Source organism: Ovis aries, chromosome 15 (assembly GCF_016772045.2).
Source record: "Ovis aries strain OAR_USU_Benz2616 breed Rambouillet chromosome 15, ARS-UI_Ramb_v3.0, whole genome shotgun sequence".
In the NCBI taxonomy this organism is placed as follows: domain Eukaryota; kingdom Metazoa; phylum Chordata; class Mammalia; order Artiodactyla; family Bovidae; genus Ovis; species Ovis aries.
Genome location: NC_056068.1, coordinates 51780100 through 51806600, shown reverse-complemented (window position 1 = coordinate 51806600; position 26501 = coordinate 51780100). Strand labels below are relative to the sequence as shown.

The 26501-nt window shown below is 39.0% G+C and overlaps 2 protein-coding genes across 4 annotated transcripts in view; one reads left to right on the top strand and one right to left on the bottom strand.

Moving 5' to 3' along the window:
* Nucleotides 1-26501, top strand: part of FAM168A (family with sequence similarity 168 member A) — a 208337-nt gene that overhangs the window by 8268 nt on the left and 173568 nt on the right. The gene's annotated exons all lie outside the window — the stretch shown is intronic.
* Nucleotides 16396-24928, bottom strand: LOC101108352 (serine/threonine-protein phosphatase 2A catalytic subunit alpha isoform-like). Its single transcript, XM_042232615.2, has 2 exons — nt 24886-24928; nt 16396-18017 (listed from the first exon to the last, which is right to left on the bottom strand). The coding sequence occupies exons 1-2, from the start codon at nt 24926-24928 to the stop codon at nt 17074-17076; spliced, it is 987 nt and encodes a 328-aa protein (XP_042088549.1). The 3' UTR covers nt 16396-17073.

Sequence of the window (26501 nt, the reverse complement as noted above, 5' to 3'; positions counted from 1 at the left end):
TCTAATGTGTTGTCTCTCTCTCTTATTTTGAATTGATAGCAAAAATCCCTATCTGTATGTGTGTGTGTGTATATATACATATATATATATGTATTTGCATTACTTATATTTCTGCAAATATAATTATACTGTTTTATTTGATCTGCAGTGCACAGGTTAGTCATGTAGCATTATTTTCATTTTAAGGATTAAGAAGTCAAGACTCAAGGGGGTTATTTATCTTTGGCCATAGGAATAGTAGGAGATGAGTGTGAAAAGATGAAAAGGGCTTAATATTTGAATATCTGTGGTAGGGAGTATGCTGGGTGCTTACTCTCTGAGTATATAATTTAATCCTCATATTTACCCATTTTAGGGTATTGTGCCCATTTTATAGAAGAGGAAGCTGAAGAAACTGAGACCCGCAGGGACTAAGTAGCTTGCATTTGGTTATATAGTAAGAGAAGAGAAGCTTGTATTAAAAATCTGATCCACCTTACTCCAAAGCCCTTATTCTTTTTACTGTACTGTATATAAAGCTCCCTTGTTTTAAATTCTTAGATCAGTATTTTTCAACCTACTTAAATGAGTAGTAGCTTGGCTATACATTCAACTTACCTGAAGATCTGTTTTAAAAAACTGCGCTAGTTCAACTCTGACCAGTGCTAATGAAACTTCTTCAGGTGAGTCTAAAGCAGGTATGTGTATGGGTGTATTTTTTTTTTAAGAAAATATAAATTAGAAAGGAATTGTATTGCTGTATATATAGCATATGAAGAAAAAGTACACAGAAAATGTAACCAGCATTCAGATCAAGAAATTTGGGAATTCCTGGTGGGTCAGTGGTTGGGACTTGGTTCTTTCACTGCTGTGGCCCAGGTTCAGTCCCTGGTTGGGTAATGAATATTCTAACTTCCAATACCATAGTTATTTTTTGCCTCTTTATGAATTTTTATAAGGTATGACTGGCTTTTTGTACTCAGCTTTGTTTGTGAGATTCATTTATGTTCTTGCATTTAACAGTGGGCTTCCCTGGTGGCTCAGAATCCGCCTGCCAATACAGGAGACTTGCGTTTGATCCTTGGGTTGGGAAGATCCCCTGGAGAAGGAAATGGCAATCCATTCTAGTATTCTTGCCTGGGAAATCCCATGGACAGAGAGGCCTGGCAGGCTACAGTCCATGGGGTGGCAAAGAATTGGACCAGACTTAGCAACTAAACAACAATAACAATGTAGCAGTAATTTATCCTTCTCATTGCTGTATAGCAATAGTTCTCAAACCTTGTGGTGTCTTCACTCTTCCTTTTGAAGACCCCTAAGAACTTTTGTTTGTGGGTTGCATCTACCAATATTTGCTGTTTTAAAAATTAAAACTGTGCATTTAAAAATAATAAACCTATTAAATATAGCATATTTTAATGAAAATAGCTATATTATTACCCCCAAATAGAAGGATATTATTTAAAATTTTTCCAAAGCTTTTCTCTGTCTGACTGGATATGTATCTGCTTCTACATTCAATCTGTTGCAGCTGGTTGTTTTGTTTATGGTATATAAAGCATATCCTGTCCCATATATGAGTGAGTGTGCGTGCTCAGTCGCGTCCGACTCTTTGTGACCCTGTGGACGGTAGCCCACCAGGCTCCTCTGTCCGTAGGGTTTTCTAGGCGAGAATACTGGAGTGGGTTGCCATTTCCTTCTCCAGTCCCATATATATGTGGCTATAAAAGGGAGGAATGTTTTAATTGACTTTTTTTGGCTGTACCACAAGACTTGGGGGATCCTAGTTCCCTGATGAGGCATTGAACCTAGACCCTCAGGTAGTGGGAGCATGGAGTCCTAACCGCTGGACTTCCAGGGAATTCCCTTGGTTGACTTTTTAGGTAATTGATGGATATTCTTTTTTTTTTTTTTTTTTTAATATTACACTGAAACTTGTCAACTGGTAGTTTCTTTAGAGATCCATTATTTTATGGACTCTGAAGCTATACAGTGAGCCTTTCATGCTCTGTTATACTAAAGTCTGCTGGTCTCTTTTGTACTTTGAATGGGTTTTCTACTCATGCATAATTTTGTGTCACTGTGCTTTGGTCATCTGGAAAATATTGGCTCATTGAGTTATGCAGATCTTGTAAAAATGTTGACATTTTATCATACAGTGTCAGATACTACGTTTGTTAATATCTCCACCAATTCTATCAGACAAGACTTCTCTAATTTTTGCTTGAAAGCTCAAATTTTGTCATTGGCAAGAAATACTGACAGTTGTTTTCCTTGAAGTGACAGTCGCACATTGTTCATTTTTGAAAAAATGTCTGCCAAACATCCAAGTCTGAATAATCAGTTTGTCTGGCAGTTGTTCTTTTAAGTTAAAATGGTGTTTCATTAAAAAAAAAAAAAAAAAAAAGGCAGGTAACTCAGCTTGCAACTCGATTGCATAAGTGCCTTAGTGTTTTTTCTTGAGAAAACTCTTGTACTTTGTTATATAGAAATGTTTATAGGTAAGGAATGAGACTTAATAGGATTCATTACTTTTGTGGCTTCAGCAAGGCCTCAAAATAGTATTTTTTTGGCATTGGCTATGAAGAATGCAATGACAGTGTCACAGTTTGATGTCACTGCCTTACTTCAATTCAAGATGGTATAGTTTTATTTATTAGTATAATTATATTTCCAGGGTTTACTTATTTCTTATTGGAGAAATAGGTAGATTTCTTAGTGAAAGGGTCTTCCCTGGCTCAGAGGGTAAAGAATCTGCCTGCAATGCAGGAGACTTGGGTTCGATCCCTGGATCAGGAAGATCCCCTGGAGAAAGGAATGGCTATCCACTCCAGTATTCTTGCCTGGAAAATTCCGTGAGCAGAGGAGCCTGGTGGGCTACAGTCCATGGGGTTGCAAAGAATCAGACATGACTGAGCAATTTGTTAAAACTTTGTTAAAAATACTGCTTTGAAAGCTAGCATGAATATAACTGGTTTTTCCTTTGCTTCAAGTGTTAGTTGCTCAGTTGTGTCTGAGTCTTTGTGATCTCATGGACTGTAGCCCACCAGGCTCATATGTCCATGGAATTCTCCAGGCAAGAATACTGGAGTGGGTTGCCATTTCCTTCTCCAGGGGATCTTCCCAACCCAGGGATTGAACCTGGGTTTCCTGCATTGTAGGCAGATTCTTTACCTTCTGAGCCACCAGGGAAGCCCTTTCCTTTGCTTAGTAGAACCAAAACACTTCAGAGTTGAGCAGTTTTACAACTTTATCAGTATGTTAGAAAATCATTGGGCTTGATCCCTAACTTTTACTATTTGTGTTGAAAGAAAAGTGTAAAGTGGCTTTTAGTGAACTGTGCATAACTGTGTATAAAAGTGATTCTCTGTCTTCCTACCCTTAACCAGGAGCATTTGCAGTAAAAGAGAATGATGGAGATGAAGCCATGACCAAGTGATCTTGTTGTGTAATGACTGGTTTTTCACTGTGATTGGGCAGAGGCAGATGGAGGAGGGTAGGCTAAGCAAGTTATAGTACTGAGCATTATTTTACCTTTCAGCCAACATCCACATACAGCCTGGAACCTTAGGGGAAGGAGAATTAACTTTCACTGTGTGCCTACTTTGTGCTAGGCTGTTTAAGTATGGTAACTTACTTAAATATACAGTTCTCCTGTGGGGTGGCCATAATTATTTTATTTTGCACCTGAGAAAGCTTTGGCTCAGAGATGTAGAGCCTACTCAGGCCCACTAGCCAGTGACCAGGGTGGGGTTTATCCCCAGACTTTTCTACCTCCAGAGCCTGTGAGTGGTCTTTGCTATATTCTGTGCTATTATCCAAGGACAGTGTCTCACTGATTATTTCTGAATCCTTGATATCTGGAACCTAGTAGGGTTCAGTAAGTTTCTGTTGAATACTTGACTTGGTGCTAAATAAATTGGTGAACCAGTTTTTACAGAGTAGGATATAACCCATCCCCTCTGGGCTGTGTGTAGATTGGCATGGGAGAGTCTGGTCACCATTTGTTGTTGTGGGGAAAGGGTCAATCTTCTTAATGATAGACTATCAAACTGTTTAAATACTTTGGAAATTTAGGAGTTGAGAAAATCTAATGGGATGAGTTTTCATTAGATTGTCAATGGTTTCTTCAGGAATAGATAATACGTCTATGTTGCCTCTGATTTCCCCCTTAATACCTTTGAAACCTTGTGCAAGTTACTTTACTTTTCTGTACCTCATTTTAAAAAATCTTTAAAAAGGGAAGGGTAGCAATAGTAGTACATAATTCTGAGGTAGTTTTGAGGATTGAATGAGACTGTTCATGTAAAGAAATTACCACAGTGCTTGTTATATACTACAGTCAATAAATAAGAGCTATTATCCTTCTAGAATGAAGCATGAATTTAAGATGATTTTTAGCATGTTAAGAAGGAACAGTATTTTGGCTTCTAAAGCATTTTTGTTAGAGAAATAAAGCACTGAATTTATTGGTTTTTGTATTTGGGGATTTGTTTTCTGATTGTAGTTTGCTTGGTCTTCCTGGCAGCGAAGGTCTGTTATTTTGGTTGTGTGCCTGGATTTATTCATGAACCAATGCAGGATTTATGTATGAACCAATATGACCTTTGGCTCTCCATCAACTTTTTAAAACTTTTTGGTCTAGTTGAAACGGTTTGAATTGTTCTGGAAAATTCATTGATGTTGATCAGTTCAGTTCAGTCACTCAGTTGTGTCTGACTCTTTGCGACCCCATGAATTGCAGCACGCCAGGCCTCCGTGTCCATCGCCAACTCCCGGAGTTCACTCAGACTCACGTCCATCGAGTCAGTGATGCCATCCAGCCATCTCATCCTCGGTCGTCCCCTTCTCCTCCTGCCCCCAATCCCTCCCAGCATCAGAGTCTTTTCCAATGAGTCAACTTTTCACATGAGGTGGCCAAAGTACTGGAGTTTCAGCTTTAGCATCATTACTTCCAAAGAAATCCCAGGGCTGATCTCCTTCAGAATGGACTGGTTGGATCTCCTTGCAGTCCAAGGGACGCTCAAGAGTCTTCTCCAACAACACATTTCTTTCTAAATTAAAAATGTCAGTGAATGTGAGAAATGCCTCTTTCTAAATTTTTTTCTAACTATACTACTCATTACTGAGGGGATCAAGTATTTCTCCGTAGTACTCTGCCCCAGAACCAAAGAAAGAGTGTTCTTTGAATTTTTCTGCCTTTATTTTTGTTGGTGCTAATATTATCCATACTTTTGAGACTTATGTCTTTGACAGCACTTTTTAAGTATAGTTGACAGTACATTTTGATCAGGCTGTGGAATTATGGAAGAGGATACCAAGTATCCATTCTAAATGAGCATATCTGAAAGTCAGCCTGCCCTTCAGTCACATGTCGATGTAGGTATACTGACTGTCTCCTAGATGGGGTTCTCTTGGTGGTTTAGTCACTAACTTGTGTCCTACTTTTGTGACTCCATAGACTGTATAGCCTGCCAGGCTCCTCTGTCCATGGGATTTCTCAGGCAAGAATACTGGAGTGGGTTGCCATTTCCTTCTCCAGGGCATCTTCCCAACCTAGGGATAGAACTGGAGTCTGCTGGATTGCCAGCAGATTCTTCACCGCTGAGCCACCAGGGAAGCCCCAGATGGAGCTCTGGTATGGTGTTTTTAGTAAGAGACTTAGCTCAGTATTCTCCCCTTAACTCTCTCCAGTGTTATTCATTGTTTGTCTCTCCTTCCAGCTTGCACATTTTACCTCTAGTTCTAATGAAGTGTGCATTATTGGGTGTTTGCAGTTCATCCTTCTTGCTTTAATGTCTTTACACATGCTTCTCTCTGGGCCTGGATGTCTCCTTTTAACTTTTGGTTGGTCTAACTCCTGTTCAGCCTTTAAAACTCAGCCTAGGAGTTTTTTCCAGAAAGCTTTTCTTGATTGGGTGGGATTGGGTGCCCCATCTGTGGGTTGCCTCATTGCTGGGTTGTAATTATCCATTTATTATTTATTGGTCTCCTCTACTTTGCAGTGAGCAGGGATTGTATGTAATTATCCGTTTATTCTCTAGAACTCATTTTTTGACCTTACACAGAGTAGGCATTGATAATGTCTTATTTATGAATCCATAGTTTCAGGCTGATGTGTTAGCATTGTAACTTCCCAACCCATGTTATTCTAGGCTGTTTTAGTAGAATGGTTTTTGTTTTGTGGCCATTGAACCTTGCCTTATGTTTTCTTCATTACCCTTCAGCTCACACTCATCTTCTATTTTTTGCCCATAGGTAGGTCAGTGGAACAGTATATACGGTAGACATGTAGATCTTCATAAAGAACTTGATTTGTGACAGGTCCTGAACCTCACTTGGAATGAATGAAATCACGTTGGTAAATGGAAAAGCTGGGATCTTATGATTGCTTTTTAACTCTTAGTTCTTTTCTCTGCTTCCAAGTTTTCCTCTTTATTAATATTTTGGTCTATTTTAACTTTTAGGTAACATAAGATGAATGCTCCAAAACCAAACCACAAGTACTCTGGTTGTGTATTTGATTTTTTTGAGCCTACATACAAGATTTGACTTATCTCTTATGGTGGTGGGATGACTGAGACTTTAACAAGTGTGGGGGTTTTAAGCCTTATTAAGAACTTAATAGTTCCTGACAGGTGATTTAAATTATGACTTCCAAAAATATTTTGTTTAGAGTCTTATTAGCACACAAAAATAATCATTTATGCCTGCATTCATTTAGTTAATATGAGTGTTAGGCTCTATGCTAGGTAGGTTCTGATGATACACAGAGCTGAGTAAGATGTGGTCTCTGTCTCTAAGGAGCTCCCAGGTGCAAGAGAAAAACTATACACAATTTCAGATGAGTGTGTTGTACAAGCTGTAAAATAAGTAGCAGAGAGGGAGGTGTTAATGCCTTTTTCAGGGAAGAGTTCTTGGAGGAGTAGACACCTGAGCTTATTTCTGAAAGAAAATAAGGTCTTTGTGTGTAGAAGATTCTGGATGTATGCTCAAAATCTGGATTTGAACCTCAGCTTAGTCACTTATGAGCTGTCTGACTTGGGGCAAGTTGTTTAAGCACTCTGAATCTCCCTTTTTTCCCCCCTCTAAAGTGAGGATAATCATGTCTGTCTGTTTTTGAAAGCTGTGAATATTTAATATATGTGAAAGAGTTTCGTAAATGTGCTAAACAAATATTACATCTTGGTTTTTGTTTTTCATTTTGACAGATTGGAGCATAAGTTTTCTTACTCAGACCAGAAATGAGAGAGAAAAAAAAAAAAAGACTGGGTATATTAGTGCGTAGATATTAATTATAAAGTGTTAACACTGTAAGCATCATGATTTAGAGTAAAGAGTTTTAAGCTCAGAATCCATGAAACTTTGGTTCTGTGCTGTTGTGAAAGATATTGCTTAAGATGCTTCAGGAGTGGTCTCTGAAAATGTACTGTGTGTAGTTCTGAGTGGCTTGGATGGCAATAAGCCAAACTGGAAAGAGCTCCATTGCTTGTCAGAAGACTTATATCTGTGGCACTATTAAAAAGATTACTTAACATTTCAGAATTACATTTTCCTCATCAATAAAACAGAAAAGTAATAGTTAATTTGCAGACTGAGAATTAGGGATAAGTTGGGTAAAGTGCATACTATTTGCCATAATCAGTTAAAAGTTTAATTTGTAGAATATTAAAATACACTTTCTGATCTTTCAATATGAGAAACTTCATTTAGTGAAACTTGCTTGAAGAATAAAGAGAACGTACTAGGTGGTGCTAGTGGTAAAAATCTGCCTGCCAATGCAAAAGACCTGGGTTCACTCCCTGGGTCAGGAAGATCCCCTGGAGAAGGAAATGGCAACCCACTTCAGTGTTCTTGCTTGGGAAATCCCATGGGCAGAGGAGCCTGATGAGTTGCAGTCCACGGGGTTGCAAACAGTGGGACACGACTGAGCGACTAACACACACAAGATTACATTTTACTTCTTTCTTCAAGTTCATTGGTCAGAATAATATTGCAGTTCAGTTCAGTTGCTCAGTTGTGTCCGACTCTGTGACCCCATGAATTGCACCACGTCAGGCCTCCCTGTCCATCACCAACTCCCAGAGTCCAAACCATGGACCCAAACCCATGTCCATTGAGTCGGTGATGCCATCCAACCATCTCATCCTCTGTTGTCCCCTTCTCCTCCTGCCCTCAATCTTTCTCAGCATCAGGGTCTTTTCCAGTGAGTCAGCTCTTTGCACCAGGTGGCCAAAGTATTGGAGTTTCAGCTTCAACATCAGTCCTACCAATGAACACCCAGGACTGATCTCCTTTAGGATGGACTGGTTGGATCTCCTTGCAGTCCAAGGGACTCTCAAGAGTCTTCTCCAACACCACAGTTCGAAAGCATCAATTCTTCTGTGCTCAGCTTTCTTTATAGTCCAACTCTCACATCCATACATGATGACTGGAAAAACCATAGCCTCGACTAGATGGACCTTTGTTGACAAAGTAATGTCTCTGCTTTTTAATATGCTGTCTAGGTTGGTCATAACTTTCCTTCCAAGGAGTAAGTGTCTTTTAATTTCATGGCTGCAATCACCATCTGCAGTGATTTTGGAGCCCCAAAAAAATAAAGTCTGACACTGTTTCCGCTGTTTCTCCATCTTTTTGCCATGAAGTGAAGGGACCGGATGCCATGATCTTAGCTTTCTGAATGTTGAGCTTTAAGCCAACTTTTTCACTCTCCTCTTTCACTTTCATCAAGAGACTCTTTAGTTCTTCTTCACTTTCTGCCATAAGGATGGTGTCATCTGCATATCTGAGGTTATTGATATTTCCCCGGCAATCTTGATTCCAGCTTGTGCTTCCTCTAGCCCAGCATTTCTCATAATGTACTTTGCATATAAGTTAAATAAGCAGAGTGACAATATACAGCCTTGACGTACTCCTTTTCAATAATAATATTGCAAGGTGATTTTAAATCCCAGCTCTTGTACTTATTAACTATATGAACTCAGTTACTTACTATTTCTGTAACTTTTTTATTCATCTATGAGATGGGAATAAAGTGGTATTTACAACATATAATTGTTGGCAAGATTAAATGAGGTAATTAGATAAAGTGCTTTGATTGGTGTTTGGCACATATTTGTTGTTTGGTTGCTTGATTGTGTCTGACTCTTTGTGCCCCTATGAACTACAACACGCCAGGCTTTCCTGTCCTTCACTATTTCCTGGAGTTTGCTCAAACTCATGTCCGTTAAGTTGGTGATGCCATCCAATCATCTCATCCTCTGTTGCCCTCTTCTCCTGCTCTCAATCTTTCATCTTTCCTAGCATGAGGGTCTTTTCCAATGAGTCAGCTCTTCGCATCAGGTAGCTAAAGTATTGGAGCTTCAGCTTGTGCATCAGTCCTCCAATGAATATTCAGTGTTGATTTCCTTTAGGATTGACTGGTTTGATCTCCTTGTTGTCCAAGGGACTCCCAAGAGTCTTCTCCAACACTGCAGTTCAAAAGCATCAATTCTTAGGCGCTCAGCCTTCTTTTTGGTGCAACTCTCACATTCGTACTGGAAAAACCATAGCTTTGACTCATAATATGATGTTAATAAATGGTAGCATTGTTACTATCACTTTCATTTGATAAATGAGAAGCTGAATACAGATTTAGCAACCTGAATAGATTCACTTGTAAGAACCAAGGATGTGTTTCAATCCAGGTTTGTGCAATGCCATTCAGTTCAGTTCAGTTCAGTCGCTCAGTCGCGTCTGACTCTTTGCGACCCCATGAATCGCAGCACACCAGGCCTCCCTGTCCATCACCAACTCCCGGAGTTCACTCAGACCCACGTCCATCGAGTCGGTGATGCCATCCAGCCATCTCATCCTCTGTCGTCCCCTTCTTCTCCTGCCCCCAATCCCTCCCAGCATCAGAGTCTTTTCCAATGCCATTACTCTATCTTTTTATCAGACTTCATTTTGTAATTAATGTTTTATTTGTTAGAGTATGCATTCTGAAGTGCTGTAGAGTGTTTGGAAATAGTTTGTGACTCTTAGATATTTAAAACTATCTTTCTGTGATGTTTTACTAATAGTTTACATAAATTCAGAACTAAATTGGTTAGAGAAAGAACTGTTTGGCCTGGTTTTCCTGTGATTAGATGCAATTAAAGGGCAAATATTCTGGGGTCCTGGTCAGTGGTTAGTAAAAAGAACAATGTGTTTTTTTCCTGCCTAAACAGGTTCATTGAGATGAAGCTGACAGACAATAAATGACACAAATTTAATATCATTTGCTAAGTTTTAGCATGTGAAAACATCTGTGCAACCATCATTGCAATTCAAATAGTGAATATATCACACAAATTGTGGGAGGAATCACCTCCCACAAATTTCCTGGTACCCCCTATGCAATCCCTTCCTCTTGCTCTCCCTGATCCCTCACCCACACAAACATTGGTCTGCCTTCTATTACTTTTTACTTATATTATTCTTATAGATTAAACAATGGTTTTGAAGTTGTAGCAATCAGGATTTAGATCACCCATTCTGTCACTGTGTTAGTTGGGTGACTTTGGAGAAGTCATTCTATCTCTCAGCCTGGTTTATTCGCCTGTAATCTAGGGATTCTAGCACCAGCCCAAAGGACCATGAGGAAGAGGAGAGCAGTGCCTAGAAAGAGCCTCGCATGGTCCCTGGCTCACAGCTGGTCTTCAGTCCCAGGAAGGCACCAGATCAGCTTTCAGTTGGTGGCTCAGAGTACCTTTAGGCGTCAGAGCTCCAAAATGCTTTTCTGTCACCTAGACCTTGTGTTCCCCCTTACTGAATGAGCTTTCTTGAAATAGGAAAGTTTAGATTAGATAACTTGAGGCCCTAAAGGGCTCTCTGGTACTTCTTCCTTCCCTCCTGCATGCCCAGTGTTCCACATGCTATTAATTATAAACAGATGTTCTTCATAAATAAGCGAAGAACTTCACCTCAGATTTCTGAGTTCTTAATGCCTATGTTTGAGTCTGACGTTGTGATAAAACTGCATACGCAATGAGCTTGTAGTCAAAGTTCTGGATTTTAGTTCCCATGCTGCCCTGGGCAAATTGTAAAATCTTTTTGAGTCTCTTTTCTCAGATATAAAGTTGAAGAGTATCATACCACACAAATTTGTTGGGATGATTAAAGGAGAATTTTGAAAATGAATTGTATGATGACATCATAGTTCATCTGCATTGTCCTGTGACTTGCTTGCAGTGTAGTATTTAAACTTGATATTCTAGAATTTTCTTTGAGTTTGTTTTATTAGGTTTTACTAATAGGTAGCACAAGAAAGCAAAAACCAAAGGTTAAAAGTGCTTAGAATTTAAAGTCAGAGAAACTTTAATTCAGGTATTAATTTAGTAGTTGTGTGACCTTGGGCAAGTTATATACTTTCTCTGAGCCTTAATAAGGTATATCTGGTCTTCCTCAGAGGGTTGTGGTGAGGAATGGAAATAAAATGTGTACTGCTGCTGCTGCTAAATCGCTTCAGTTGAGTCCGACTCTGTGCGACTCCATAGACGGCAGCCCACCAGGCTCCCCCGTCCCTGGGATTCTCCAGGCAAGAACACTGGAGTGGGTTGCCATTTCCTTCTCCAATGCATGAAAGTGAAAAGTCAAAGTGAAGTCTCTCAGTCGTATCCGACTGTTAGCGACCCCATGGACTGCATCCTACCAGGCTCCTCCGTCCATGGGATTTTCTAGGCAAGAATACTGGAGTGGGTTGCCATTGCCTTCTCTGAAAATGTGTACAGTGTTTGGCAAATAGCAGATACTTAGTGGTGCTACTTTTTCCCTTCCATTTCCAAAATTGGTAGATTTGTGGAGTTCAGTGAGCTATCACTGAAGAAATTACTTCTGTCTTCCCCATTCCATAATACAGTTTGGCCCAGGATAGCCATTAGGTGGTGTCTCAGATTTCCCATTTAAGTCTGAAAATGCAATTTGAGGTTTATGATGCCAACAGTTATTGTAAAGAGATTTCCCCCCACTAATAATGGGAGGAACTGATGCCATATTTTTGTATTTTCTCATTAATTCTCATTGCTATAGCTGGAGGTACTTTGTAATGTGGGAGCCAGGGACATTGGGGGCCATATTGTTTTTTCTGTCTGTGTTTATTTGGATTGGAGAATTGTCTAAAGGCTTCTTAGTGAATAAAGTAGATTTGCTAAATTCAGATTCTTCCTTCCTGGGTGAGCCCAGGAATGACCTTCTGAGAGGAAAACATAGGAAAACCTGGGGGTAACTGGTGAGTTCTGCTTGTGAAGTTGTCAGGATCTTTGAGTTGAGGGCAGTGGAGAAGAGTTGATTTTCCATTCTCCTCTTACCCTCCGGAGCGTTTACAGCCCAACACAAAGGAAGCTTTAAGATGGAGGTCTGTATTGTAATTTCCTAGAAATTGCAGCTTCTGGTAATAGCTCATTCAGTTTGCACCTCTTTGCTGCAGTAGATGAAACAATAGAGACAATAAAGCCTTTTATCTGATAGCAGTAGCCTCAATGGGATGTTTGTTTTAATAATGGTATAATTTGCAGGGCTCATAAATTGTGATTTTATTCTCATGGAAATAACTGCCCAGTGGTATTTGGATTCTCAGGTCTCCTGTTGTGGATAATTTCACTAACATTCTGGCTGACAGTTCTCTTTATTTTGCACTTTGTTTTAGATTGTTCAGGCTGGTTGGGTAATTAGACCAGTGCAGAGCCAATTTTCTTTAGTTTGAGGCTGGCAGGTGGTTACTAGGTAACTAGAGGATCTTCTGAACAGGCAAGAAATTCTGCTTAGGGATTCAAGGCAAAAAAGCTGAGTTTGCTTTTGATTGTCATCTGGAATTTTCTTTTTAAGGTTTTATTTATCTGATCCTAAAATATCTAAAAGAAAAAAATTATTTCTCAGTCATCTGTGTATTTACTTTCCATGGTACCAAACAGCCAATTCTATTTGGAATCGTATAGTTCAGTTTTTAATTTTCATCTACTTTTTTTTTTTTTCCTGGGAATATCCATAGAGGGCTAAGGATGAGACTAGGTACCATGTGCTAGACATTGTCTAGGTTTTTACACACATTATCTCTCAATCTTAATTAGAACCCTGAGAGGTAGGTATTGTTTCTGTTTTGCATAAGCGGAAACCTAAATTCAGAGAATTTAAGTAACCAGATGAAGGTATCTCAGTTAATAAGGGGTGGGCAGCAGTTTACCAGACTCAAAGCTCACGTTAGGTTTTCAATTATAGTATAAGATATTCTGAAGATGCATTACACAAGTTTCTCTTACGTTCTTAGATGTTACAGTGATTGGCTCAGTAATATATTGTACATTAATTAGTGTCATCAGATGTATATCTGGTTGTTCTTCCTGTCATCTAATTTTTTAAATTTAATTTTTATTTTGGAGTACTGGTTTACAGTGTTGGTTAGTTTCAGGTCTATAGCAAAGTGATTCAGTTATACCTATACTTATGTCTATTCTTTTCCAGATTCTTTCCCTGTATAGGTTATTACAGAATATTGAGTAGAGTTCTATGTGCTATATAGTAGGTCCTTGTCTATTTTGTGTATAATAGTGTGTATATGTGTCATCTAATCTTACATTATTACAGCAGTTAAGGTACATGGAGTATTTTGATTATCTTTCCAAAATTAAACGCCTTCCAGACATACTCTGTTTTAGGAATTCTTTAAAAGTTTGGCACTATATGATGTGCCAAAACATGATATAGTCACTGGAAATAGACTTTAAGTGTGGGAACTGGGTTTTAAAATCTTGGCATTGCCACTTATTGGGTAGTCTTGGATAAACCCTTTAACCGTCTTTGGCTAACCCTTACTCCTTGCCTAAGCCTTGTTTTACTCATCTGTGAAATAGAGATAATACCCACATTATATGTGGTAGTGCCTCGTATATGCCTGTAACACGGTAGGGGCTCATTAAGTGTTGGCTACCTTCCTTCTTTAAGTCTTCTAGGAATATATACAGAAGTAGAATAGATTTTGTTTAATTCCCAGTTCTTTCTACTCCCCAGCAACTAATTGGGTGCATTACTGAACTATTTGGATAATTTGATGCTTTTTTCATCACTGGCCATAGGATTTATTAAAAGATGATCAACTTTTAGTACTGTTTTGTTACATTTCATGTTGATGCTGTTAAACTGATGGAATTCATTTTCCTCTAGGAACTTGCTGGAAGGGATATTTAGACATCTGGTTCATTGTTTATACTCTCTTAGTCAAGAGAGTGAGTACATATATGGAGAGGGCATTGACTTGTGATTTTACAAACTTGGTTAAAGTTCTAGCTTTGCTGCTTCCTAGCTGAGTTTCTTGGGACAGCTGATTTTCTTAGCTGAGACTTGGAGGAGGGATAATAATAGCTGACCTGCTTTGTTGTAAGGATCAAATAAGAATGGATGTGAAGATGCCTTTTAAATTGAAAAATGTTAGGTAATCATTATGTGACTTTCATAGTTAGACTAGAAGGGAATTTACTACTATTTTAAGGGAGATTTTAAATTTAAATTATACTGTATAAAGGAAACATCTTGATGAGTTTTATGTTAGCTCTTAGGGACAGCTGAAGAGAAGAGGCCAGAATGAGGTCCTGAGTAGAGAAAGTATTGAGTGAATATAGTTGAATGGTAGAGGTGAGAATGGAGTGTGAGTGGCAGTAGAGTGGTGAGGCAGCCCAAGGGAACTTAGAGGATAATTTAGATACGACGTTTGGATCTTGGTCTAATCTTGATCCATAGAGCAAGGAAAATGGATGCTTCTTGATTAGAAAATCTTAAAGCCTGAGCAGTGTGTGGAGCACTGGTTGAAAGAGTAAGGATGGAGGTAACAGCTGTAGGTTCTCTCAGCTGAGGACTCTGAAGTTGAAATCCCAGTTTTAAGTCTTCAGGAATATGTACAGAAATGAAGTAGATTTTGCTTCATTCCCAGCTCCTCGTAGCCCCCAGCAGCTAAGTGTGTCCATTTAGGGGGGGCTGTTCCAAGTAAAGCTTGTGCTTATTGTATGTGAATCACTTAGTGGTTCTCAGGTGGGCATAAAGGCATATTTTCATGTAAAGAGGTCCAGGTGGCTGGCAAGTGGGGGATCTACTTTTACAGACTAGAAAGCTTAGTTTTATGCAGTCATATTCAGGTTATCTCTTCCCTGAAAATTGGTTCTTTTATAGCATTTCAATAAGGCAGATGGTATTTTTCCTAAGTGGAACATCAACCAAAATTTTTACTGTAATTATTGATATGTCTGAGTGGTACAGCATATTGGTTAAAATAAAGATTTTTTTATATGAAGAAAGCCTTCTGGCTTTGGATTTTGGTACTGCACCAGTTTTTTCATTTTTCTCTCGGGGGTGTAATCTTTTTCTTTACTACAAGTGGCTGCGTTATGCTTTCTGGATCATTGCCTTCTCTATTGAGTACTGGGGTACAATAGTGGTTGTACAGGTTAGTTTCACAGTCTCCATTTTACTTGATTATAAGAACCCATTTAGGCTTCTGTCTTCTACCCCCTTTGCTACTGGTATAAAGGTATTGCAGTGTTTATGTAGGAGATGGATTTCTATAGGCACAGAATGAATCTGAGTTACTTTATCATATTAGCTTCATATATAATAAACATATTTGCATAATTTTTTAGGTAGGTATTTTGTTATTAAAAGTTTTTCTTCTAATCTGTTTTTTGTACTAAACTGGTAGCTGTTTTGGGGCAGGTTCGTGTATTTTTCTTCATCTTTGTATCTACTGTATTCAGCGCAAATCTAATGATGATGATGCTGGCCACACTGTACTGTATGTCTGACATTGTTTCAAGTGCATGCAATATTTGTTTTCATCCTCATCCCCATTTTATAGAAGAAAAAACTGAGACTTGGAGAAAGAAAGAAACTTGCTCATTGTCACAAATAATGAAGAGATATAGCTGTGATTAGAACCAAGCAGTCTGACTTCAAAGCCTAAATACTTAACCTCTACCCTAAATTTTCTCAGAAACTGCTTAATAAGTATATATAAATATATATAAAATATGTCTTGTCTGTGCCTTAAAGTTCTGTGAAGCAGATATGCTGTATCCATTTTATAGGGGAGGAAAAATGAAGTAAATTAATTGTACAAAGTTACACATTTGTTGAGTGGCAGAATCTAGAGTCTCAGTCTCTGGCTTCCTGATTCCAATTCCCCTGTTTTTTCCCCCTCTGTCATTACTGTAGACACTGGTTAGAGCTATACATCTATTTTAGGAATAATCTTTTTAGATTTGGAAAATAGATTTCTTTTTTTTTTTTTTTTGTTGTGGCCTTGATTTTTATTTTTTCCTAGAATTCTACAGATTCTAAGTTATCAATTGATGTTATCTTTTAAATAAACAGCACCAGTCTTGCCCATTGATACAATTAAAATTTGACTTTTTCAGCTCTTAGTTCACAAGTTTATTATGAAAAACACTGCAGTGCTCTTGTGCAGTAACATCATCTTACAGCAGGGAGAAAAAAAAACAGTTCCATTCAAAACAACTCACCAGGTTCTGACAGTAACAAAGAACAACACGAGGCTGAGATTTGAGAAGGGAAAATAAACTGAGTGCAGACAAATCATACAATTAAATTAAACGGTGTCCCTGAAAATAGACAAAACCATTTTAAAACTCACAAGTAGAGGGCAGGCCTTGGTACTTATTTTTAAAAATGTTCATTAAGCTCCAATGATTGTTTGCTGCTATTCTTATCTACAGTCATGCTGAGTAAAGCTATAGCTAAATGGAAGTTAACTTGTATTCACGAGGTGTTAATGTTTACATCTTATCTGCAGTCTCTCAGAGAAAGCAAAGTAACTACAAATAGCGCTATGCCAGAAACTGGTTTCTTGACCAACAATGTCGCTTCAGCATGCAATGAACTGGTTCATTCTAAAGTGGTCACGGCTGTTGATGACAGGCTTTGTATTTTTATATGGCACATCTTTTTGGTCCGTGTGAAAACAAGTTTTTTTGAATGTTAACTATTCTCTGACACTTGTGGAGTTACTGTTGCTCTTCCCATATCCATTAGGTCAATATATGGTTCATGGCAATACTGTACAAGTTTAAAATTTCATTACAGGAAGTAGTCTGGGGTACGACGAGTAACATGTGGCTCGCCTCTGCGAGGTGCTGGGTCAAACTGCAAGAAAGAGTATTTTAGAGTATCATCAAGTTCCATGATTGCAGCTTGGTTACCACAACGATAACAATAGTTTGGAGCACTGAAAATCGTTACTACATTTCGGTCATGGCACCAGTTATATCCCTCCATCACCAGCTGATGAGCTCTAGACACCAACGTGAGGCCATTGGCATGATTAAACGTCTCAGAAATATCCTGCCCAAAGGTATAACCAGCTCCTCGAGGAGATATACCCCAACCTCCACGGTCATCTGGATCTGACCACAGCAAGTCACACATTGGACCCTCATGGGGAACTTCTTGTAGGCGATCAAGTGCTCTGATGTGATCCAGTGTATCTATGGATGGTGATAGGCCACCATGTAGACAGAAGATCTGCCCATCCACCAAGGCAGTGAGAGGAAGATAGTCAAAAAGGTCTGTAAAATACTTCCAAACATTGGCATTTCCATATTTCCTTAAACACTCATCGTAGAAACCATATACTTGTGTGATCTGTCTGCTCTCATGATTTCCTCGAAGAATGGTGATACGTTCACGGTAACGAACCTTAAGAGCTACAAGCAGAGTAACTGTTTCCACTGAATAATATCCTCTGTCAACATAATCGCCCATAAACAAGTAATTTGTATCTGGTGATTTGCCACCAATTCTAAACAGTTCCATGAGATCATGAAATTGCCTATGCACATCTCCACAGACAGTGACTGGACATCGAACTTCTTGCACATTGGATTCTTTTGTCAGGATTTCTTTAGCCTTCTCGCAGAGGCTCTTAACCTGGGACTCGGACAGCTGCTTGCACTCGTTCAGCTGCTCGATCCACTGGTCCAGCTCCTTGGTGAACACCTTCTCGTCCATGATGCCAATACATTCTATTTGTAATAGATTTCTTTATCTGGACTATTTGGAGATAAACAGCAGGTTTTAAAAAGTCTTCTGTTACATCCTTCTTTTTCAAATCCAAGGAGCAAAATTCCCTGGTAGATAGACTATGAGAGCTGATTGAGAGTAGATAGGACAACTTTGTGTGTGTGTGTCTGTGTGTGTGTGTGAGAGAGAGAATCTGTTTTTCGAGTACCTGACACAGAGTATGTTTTCTGTAAAGATTGCTGAGGACTGCAGGATTGAAAGAGTTCTTGCTGAATCTAGTATTATTGAAGAGTGATGATGCTAAAATTGCTAGATTACTGTTATATTCTGTGCTTTCTGCAGATTCCTTCATTCGTGGTCACTGATTATGCTTGAGCATTACAGTAACACTAATGATAGTGGCATTTAATATATATTTGAGCCAGGATGTGGTCACTGTCTATAAGAGAGCCTTCATATGAGAGAGGGATTGCAGTTATGCATTTGGAATATTTGAAGAGGCAATTTTTCTTTTTCTTTAATATTTGTTTCTTGGCTGTCCTGGGTCTTCATTGCTGCCTGGGCTTTTTCTCTAGTTGCAGCAAGTGGAGGGCTACTCTCTAGTTGTGGCAAGTGAGGGCTTCTCATTGTTGTGGCGTGTGGCCTTCAGTAGTTTCTGCACCTAGGTTCAGTTGGGTTCAGTGATTGCGTCTCCCAGGCTCTTGAGACCACGCTCAATAGTTGTGGTGCACAGGCTTAGTTGCAAGAAGCAGTTTTTCTCATGTGAACTTAATTGTGCTGAACTCTTTCTGACTGCCTTGTCAGATTTTCTTTTCCTATTTCTGTGAAGAAGATATGGCAGTGGCAAATTAGTTTTCCAGTTTTTTTTTTTTGCTTATATACATATTTTAAATAAATTGAAGTGATGCTCTATTGTGACTTTTATTTTACATTGAGGTATTAACATTAAAATAATAGGCTAACTCAGTTAATATATCATTAGAATATTTAAGACTTTGGAACTTCATAGAGCTGGATGACATCCTCACACTGTCCTATGTTACAAATGCAGACTGGAAGCCCAGGGAAATTAGTTAATTGTCCAAGGTCATACAGTTTGAAAATCGATAACCTAGGATTAGAACCTAAGTTTTTCTTGTTTTTTCCATAGCACACTTTTTTCCTTTTGAAAATGATTGTTTTACTTTGGTACTTATGAAGCCAGATATTGCCCTAAAGGTGACATCATAGGGTCAAAATCGCAAGCTCAAGAGTTTTGGTTCATCTGTCCTATAAATGAATAAATAGATAAGTAGATTATGTGGCTTTTGATAGAAACAGTATAATGTCAACAAACATCAAGGAGCTAGTTCCATTAATAGTCTTCTTTCAGGTCCTTGAAGCTGGTTTTGTTTCATTTAGGTTCTAGGCAATAAAACATTCAAATACGATCATGACATAGTCTAGCTACTTAATTTTCTGGGTATGTTGCCCTGCATTATTTTTGTGTATGATTATAGTACAAAATGCTTGAGAATTCCTAAGCCTCTCTTACTTTAGTCTGACATGATTGTTATTCATGTAAATTACCCCTTACCTAGGAATGTCATAATTGATTCCTTTGTTCTAGATTGTAGATTTGAGTGTCAGGTAGTAATTTACATATTACTTTATCTTTTAAGAGTTAGTTGTTTTATTGTGGAAACTGTATGAGACCAAAGTTTGAACTTTCAGTCTTGATCACTTAGCTGCAAACCTGGTCCTGCTCTGTCACTTGGCATGCCTCAGTCCAACTGTTTTCTTATTTTATGTCTGTGAGTGCACATGTGCATATCTATTCATGAAAGTTCCCCTCTGATCTTAAAGGTATTACTAATACATAGTAGATTTTTAGGGTCCTATGATTTGTCTTGCACAGTTTCTTTCAGGTTTTTACAAGTTTAGAGAGTATACAGTTAGAGTACAGGATACCTGCTGAAACAGACACTCAGAAATTCAGTGGCTCAAACAAGACAGACATTGATCTTTTATGTAACAGTTAAGAGGTAGGTGTGTTATAGCCAGGGTGGGCAGAGATTCTGTTCTAGGAAATCACCCAAAGATCTAGACTCCTTTTATCTTACTCTCCCAGTATTATGTGCTTATCTGCATGCTCAGTTCAGTTAGTCACTCAGTTGTGTCCGGCTCTTTGTGACCCCATGGACTGCAGCACACCAGCCTCCTTGTCCATCATCAACTCCCAGAGTTTACTCAGACTCATGTCCATTGAGTCGGTGATGCCATCCAATCATCTCATCCTCTGTCGTCCCTTTCTCCTCCTGCCTTCAGTCTTTCCCAGCATCAGGGTCTTTTCCAGTGAGTCAGCTCTTCCATCAGGTGGCTGAAGTATTGGAGTTTCAGCTTCAGCATCAATCCTACCAATGAACACCCAGGACTGATCTCCTTTAGGATGGACTGGATGGATCTCCTTGCAGTCCAAGGGACTCTCAAGAGTCTTCTCCAACACCACAGTTCGAAAGCATCAATTCTTCTGTGCTCAGCTTTCTTTATAGTCCAACTCTCACATCCATACATGACCACTGGAAAAACCATAGCCTCGACTAGATGGACCTTTGTTGACAAAGTAATGTCTCTGCTTTTTAATATGTTGTTTAGGTTGGTCATAACTTTCCTTCCAAGGAATAAGTGTCTTTTAATTTCATGGCTGCAGTCACCATCTGCAGTGAGTTTGCTAACTGCTAAGTCACTTCAGTCGTATCCGACTCTGTGCGACCCCATGGACTGCAGCCTACCCCAAAATAAAGTCTGCCACTGTTTCCACTGTTTCCCCATCTATTTGCCAGGAAGTGATGGAACCAGATGCCATGATCTTAGTTTTCTGAATATTGAACTTTAAGCCAACTTTTTCACTCTCCTCTTTCACTTTCATCAAGAGGCTCTTTAGTTCCTCTTCGCTTTCTGCCATAAGGGTGGTGTCATCTGCATATCTGAGTTATTGATATTTCTCCCAGCAATCTTGATCCAGCTTGTGCTTCATCCAGCCCGGCATTTCGCATGGTATACTCTGCATAGAGGTTAAATAAGCAGGGTGACAGTGTACAGGCTAGACATACTCATTTTCCAATTTTGAATCAGTCTATTGTTCCATGTCCAGTTCTAACTGTTGCTTCTTGACCTGCATACAGGTTTCTCAGAAGGCAGGTAAGCTGGTCTGGTGTTCCCATCTCTTTCAGAATTTTCCACAGTTTGTTGTGATGCACATAGTCAAAGGCTTTAGCATAGTCAATGAAGCATAAGGTAGATGTTTTTCTGGAATTCTCTTGCTTTTTTTCTATGATCGAGTGGATGTTGGCAATTTGATCTCTGGTTCCTCTCCCTTTTCTAAATCTAGCTTGTACATCTGGAAGTTCTTAGTCCACGTGTTTCTGAAGCCTAGCTTGAAGGATTTTGAGCACTACCTTGGTAGTGTGTGAGATGAGTGCAGTTGTGCATTCTTTGGCATTGCCTTTCTTTGGGATTGGAATGAAAGCTGACCTTTTCCAGGCCTGTGGCCACTGTTGAGTTTTCCAAATTTGCTGGCATATCGAGTGCAGCACTTTCATAGCATCATCTTTGAGGATTTGAAATAGCTCAATTGGAATTCCATCACCTCCACTAGCTTTGTGCATAGTGATGCTTTCCAAGGCCCACTTGACTTCACATTCCAGGATGTCTGGCTCTAGGTGAGTGATCACACCATCATGATTATCTGGGTCTTGAAGATCTCTTTTGTACAGTTCTCCTGTGTATTCTTGCCACCTCTTTTTAATATCTTCTGCTTCTGTTAGGTCCCTACCATTTCTGTCCTTTACTGCGCCCTTCTTTGCATGAAATGTTCCTTGGTGTCTCTAATTTTCTTGACGAGATCTCTAGTCTTTCCCATTCTGTTGTTTTCCTCTATTTCTTTGCACTGATCACTGAGGAAGGCTTTCTTATCTCTCCTTGCTATTCTTTGGAACTCTGCATTCAAATGGGTATATCTTTCCTTTTCTTCTTTGCTTTTCTCTTCTCTTCAGCTATTTGTAAGGCCTCCCCAGACAGCCATTTTGTTTTTTGCTTTTTTTTTTTTTTCCTTGGGGATGGTCTTGATCCCTGTCTCCTGTACAATGTCACGAACCTCCGTCCATAGTTCATCAGGCACTCTATCTATCAGATCTAGTCCCTTAAATCTATTTCTCACTTCCACTGTATAATCATAAGGGATTTGATTTAGGTCATACCTGAATGGTCTAGTGGTTTTCCCACTTTCTTCAATTTAAGTCTCAATTTGGCGAGAAGGAGTTCATGATCTGAGCCACAGTCAGCTCCTGGTCTTGTTTTTGCTGACTGTATAGAGCTTCTCCATCATTGGCTGCAAAGAATGGAATCAGTCTGATTTTGGTATTGACCATCTGGTGATGTCCATTTGTAGAGTCGTCTCATGTGTTGTTGCAAGAGGGTGTTTGTCATGAACAGTGTGTTCTCTTTGGAAAACTGTTAGCCTTTGCCTTGCTTCATTTTGTACTCGAGGCTAAACTTGCCTGTTAACTCCATGTATCTCATGACTTTCGCCTTCCAGTCTCCTGTGGTACTTCTCTTCAAGTGGTTCTTCTCTTCTCACCTTGTGAAACACAGCCCTGTTGTATTTTTAAAAATTTGGCACCAACATCACTTCTTCTATAAAGCTATTGCTTTTGACTGTTTTTCTTTATGCTTCTTTGTGCTGATGCCTGTGATAGACCTGTAATGCTTTATAGTATTCATTTATGTGTGTTTCTTTAACCATCAACACAATTGCTAGAGTGAATGGAGTATACTGCTGGAACTTAGATCCAGAATCTGTGTTTTTCTTATTATAGTGGTTCATCCTATGTGTGTACATATTTTGAGGGAGTTGCTTCCCAACCTCGTATTTGGAGATCTGACCTTCTGGGAACTCTTCTTTGGCAGCCAGGGAGAACTCTGCTTGAAAAGGGCTATTTTAACAAATGGGTGCCTTTGTTGTATCATCATTGCCCTGTCACATGTTTAGAGTTCACATAAACAGTTTAATTGGTAAGAGTCTGTCTCTTTGAAAGGTCACACTTTGAGCTTATAATAATCAAACTTGGTGGGAAAATTTTTCCATTTGGGTTTTGGGGATGTGTTTATTTGGCTTTTAATGCAGGTGTGGCTAATACAATTGTCAGTGACCTGCAAAATAGATATTGAATGTTTGAGTGTAATTTTATTGATTAAATCAATGAAGAGAGGTTTGCTGTACATCTTGGAGGAAAGGTAGAAAGTTAGAAGAAAAGTGCATCCCCTTAAATGTGGTTTTAGTGATTATCATTTCTGATCACTGAAGCTTACTTATTGTGGATTTAAACCATCTGTTTTGGTGTTAATCCTTTAAAACTCAATTGGTGGATGTTAACATAATAAAGGGTAATAAAGTTTGAAATATGGTAGTCATTTAGTCTGGTTTACTTTTCAGCTAATTGCATGCAAACTCAAGTGTCTGGGAAAAAGAAAAGAGAGGAATTAATGCTGTAGTCAACTAGTTTGATCTCAGCTTGAGCCCTGCACACCTGTCACTGGCTTGTGGAAGTTTTCCTTTGTAATTAAGAGCTCCTCTCTCATATTATTACTTAATTGGATGCCACTAGAGCCTGGTGAAACAGTGGAATCCTCTTAATTGCATGCCAGCTCTTAAAATAAATCACCAGTGTTTAATGTGGCATTGTTTTTATAAGCCTTTCCTGGAAACAGTTTTTATTTTCAAGTCAGGAGGATATGTAGTCCCTATATTTTGAAGCATTGAGGATTCTGCTTTTTATAGACTTAGAAGTTGTATAATACTTTGAAACATCTTTCCAGAAAGAGTTAAAGAACATAATAACGAATGTTTTCACAGGGGTTTACAATTTTATCAAGTGCTTTTCCCTTGCTCTGTGTTGTTTTTTCCTGTAAGAGCTTCATGAAGAAAGAATATATTCATGTTTCTCGTTTTTACAGGTTAGGAAACTGAGGGTTAGAAAAGTGACTTGCCCATCGTTAAGCAGTTAGTAACTGGTGGACTGATATAGACCCCAAACCCTGCCTTCTTTTGGGTACCTCATGCTGTCACAATGAGCAGAAAGTGCATGTGTGGAAATGTCAGTTTTATGGGTTTTTCTTTAAATTCCATTTTATCATATGATAATGTGGCCTCAACTTGGTGTGTTTGGTACTTTCCTCTTTGATCTTTCAACCCTTAAACGTACAGTGAAAAGAGGCAGCATGGTAGTAGGTGAGAAAGCTAAAATGCTTTGGAAATGATGGACGGTCTAGTTCCATGTTTGAACCATGACTGTATGTAGCTGAAACATCTTTCTGTAGGCTTGGCCATGGTCTTTGCATATAATGACAATTACCCTTTATTGATGCCTCAGTGACAAGAGATCCATTAGCTTCATGGCAGGAGGTACCTTGAGTACAGTAGAACCAAGTGGGCCCGGGAAGATTCCAGGCACCATGGGGACCCTGGTACACATGCCCTTACAGGAAGAGATGGGAAGGATGAACTTATGTGGACAAGGCCTTTGCAGTGTATCTAAGTGCTGAGCAGTTTTGACAGCTAATTTAAGTGAGCTTCTGTGGCAGCCATCTCCATTGATGACCCATCTTCCTCTCCTACCATTAGGAGGAGATCTCTTCACAGAGAATAAGGAAAACTTTGTTCACCTGTTGTAGCTGAGTGATTTGCTACCTGACCTGGTTAATACCACCTCTATGAAGGTTTCCTTGAGTCCCTGGTGGCCTTAGTGCTCTTCTTCTCTGGATGCTGTGACAGTTGCTGTAGTACTTACCACTTTGTGCCGCAATTATGTTTCTTTCCTATTGGAACCATACCTCCAACCCTTTTTTCTACCAGACATTTGCGCTTGTGATTCATTGCCCTAAATTCTAAATTCCTGAAGAGTGCAGTCACAGGGTTTCTTGTGGTGGACATTTGTAGTTTGCTTCTTTAGCTTCTCCCCCTTATCTTGATAATGGCCTCAGATGATGGTTTAGGAACTATACCTCATTATTTTGTGGTTTGAGTAGGAACTCTGGTGTGCCCGAACTAGGCCCAGGCTAACCAGCACATCACATTCCTCTAGGCAAGGTGACTGATTTAGGAGTAAAAATATGTTCTAAGCCATTCTACACTGGATGTTCAAGACTTTTGTGGGAGCTATAGAAATCCTTTCGCAATCCTGCTGGGCTGGAAGGGTGCTAGCTTCTAGAAGGTCTAGAAGATGCTAAGCTGTTTTGCCATGGTCGTAGAGGACTCTAGCTTATGATGTAACCAACACTGAGGAAGCAAGGCTAAAGAGATGGAGGTAATGACTTGGTGCTCTGAATTAGAGGCTCTTACCTAGTCTTCCCAAATCCTGGCCTTCAGTTAATTAGCCAGTAATTAGACCTTTTGCTTAAACTAGTTTTGATTAAATTTTCTGTCATTTACAATGGAAAGAGCTTTAACTGATCTGTTTCTCTTCTGCATCTAGCAAAGTTCGTGGGCTAGAATTTGTTAAATACATCGGTGATCTCTATGAACATGAACAGGGTTTTTTCTTAGTCTTTCTTTTTTTTTTTTTTTTTTTCTGATAAAATGAGAATAGTAATTTCTGCCCTACCCAATTCAAGAAGTTTCTGTGAATTAATAGAAGAGGAAGCTTTCTGGTCTCTTTCAGCACTTAGTCTATGCCAAATAATTTACCATTTAATTATATGATTATATGTAGCAGTTAACTTGTTTTCTCTAAAAGTGGGACTGCATCTATACCTATTGTTTCACTAAGTGCTTAGCACAGTGTTGGGAGAATAGTGGGCACTCATGAATGCTTATTAACAATGACAGTAACAGCTATAATTTATTGCATACTTGCTTTAGGCCAGACATTGTGTAGGCATTCTATGTAAATTATCTTTAAACTTAGCTAATAGCACTACCTGTTAGCTGTTAAATAGCTATTAATAGTATTGTCTTTAGAGGTTAGGTTTGAGGAGTCTGGCATAGGTGAATGAAAGAGATGAGCATCAGGTAAATGGCTGATGGGTCTGGACTTGCTTCAGAAGCCACCTTTGAGTCTTTCCTTGGCATAGTTTCATTGATTTCACCAATTTTATCAGTATTAAATAACAACAGATATAGAGAGTAGAGGCATTAGCAGTTCTGATTGTGAATGTATAGTTTGGTGATGCCCCATTGAATAGCTCAGTAAATGCCCCTTCCTTGGCTCTTTTGTGAATTAATGCTTTGACAAATATGCTTGTCTGATGCCTGGGAAGTGTTTTGCTTAGGTTCTTGCAGAACGACCTTGCTAATAGGTAACCTTTAGTTTTTAATAAGCTTTAAAGTTAGAAACCAGATTAAGCAAGACATCAAATGGAAAAAGTTCAGCACTGTAGACTTCATTCTATACTACAAATTACCGTTACCATGTAGCAAGCCATCTGAATGGTAGACTGGGTCTGATTCA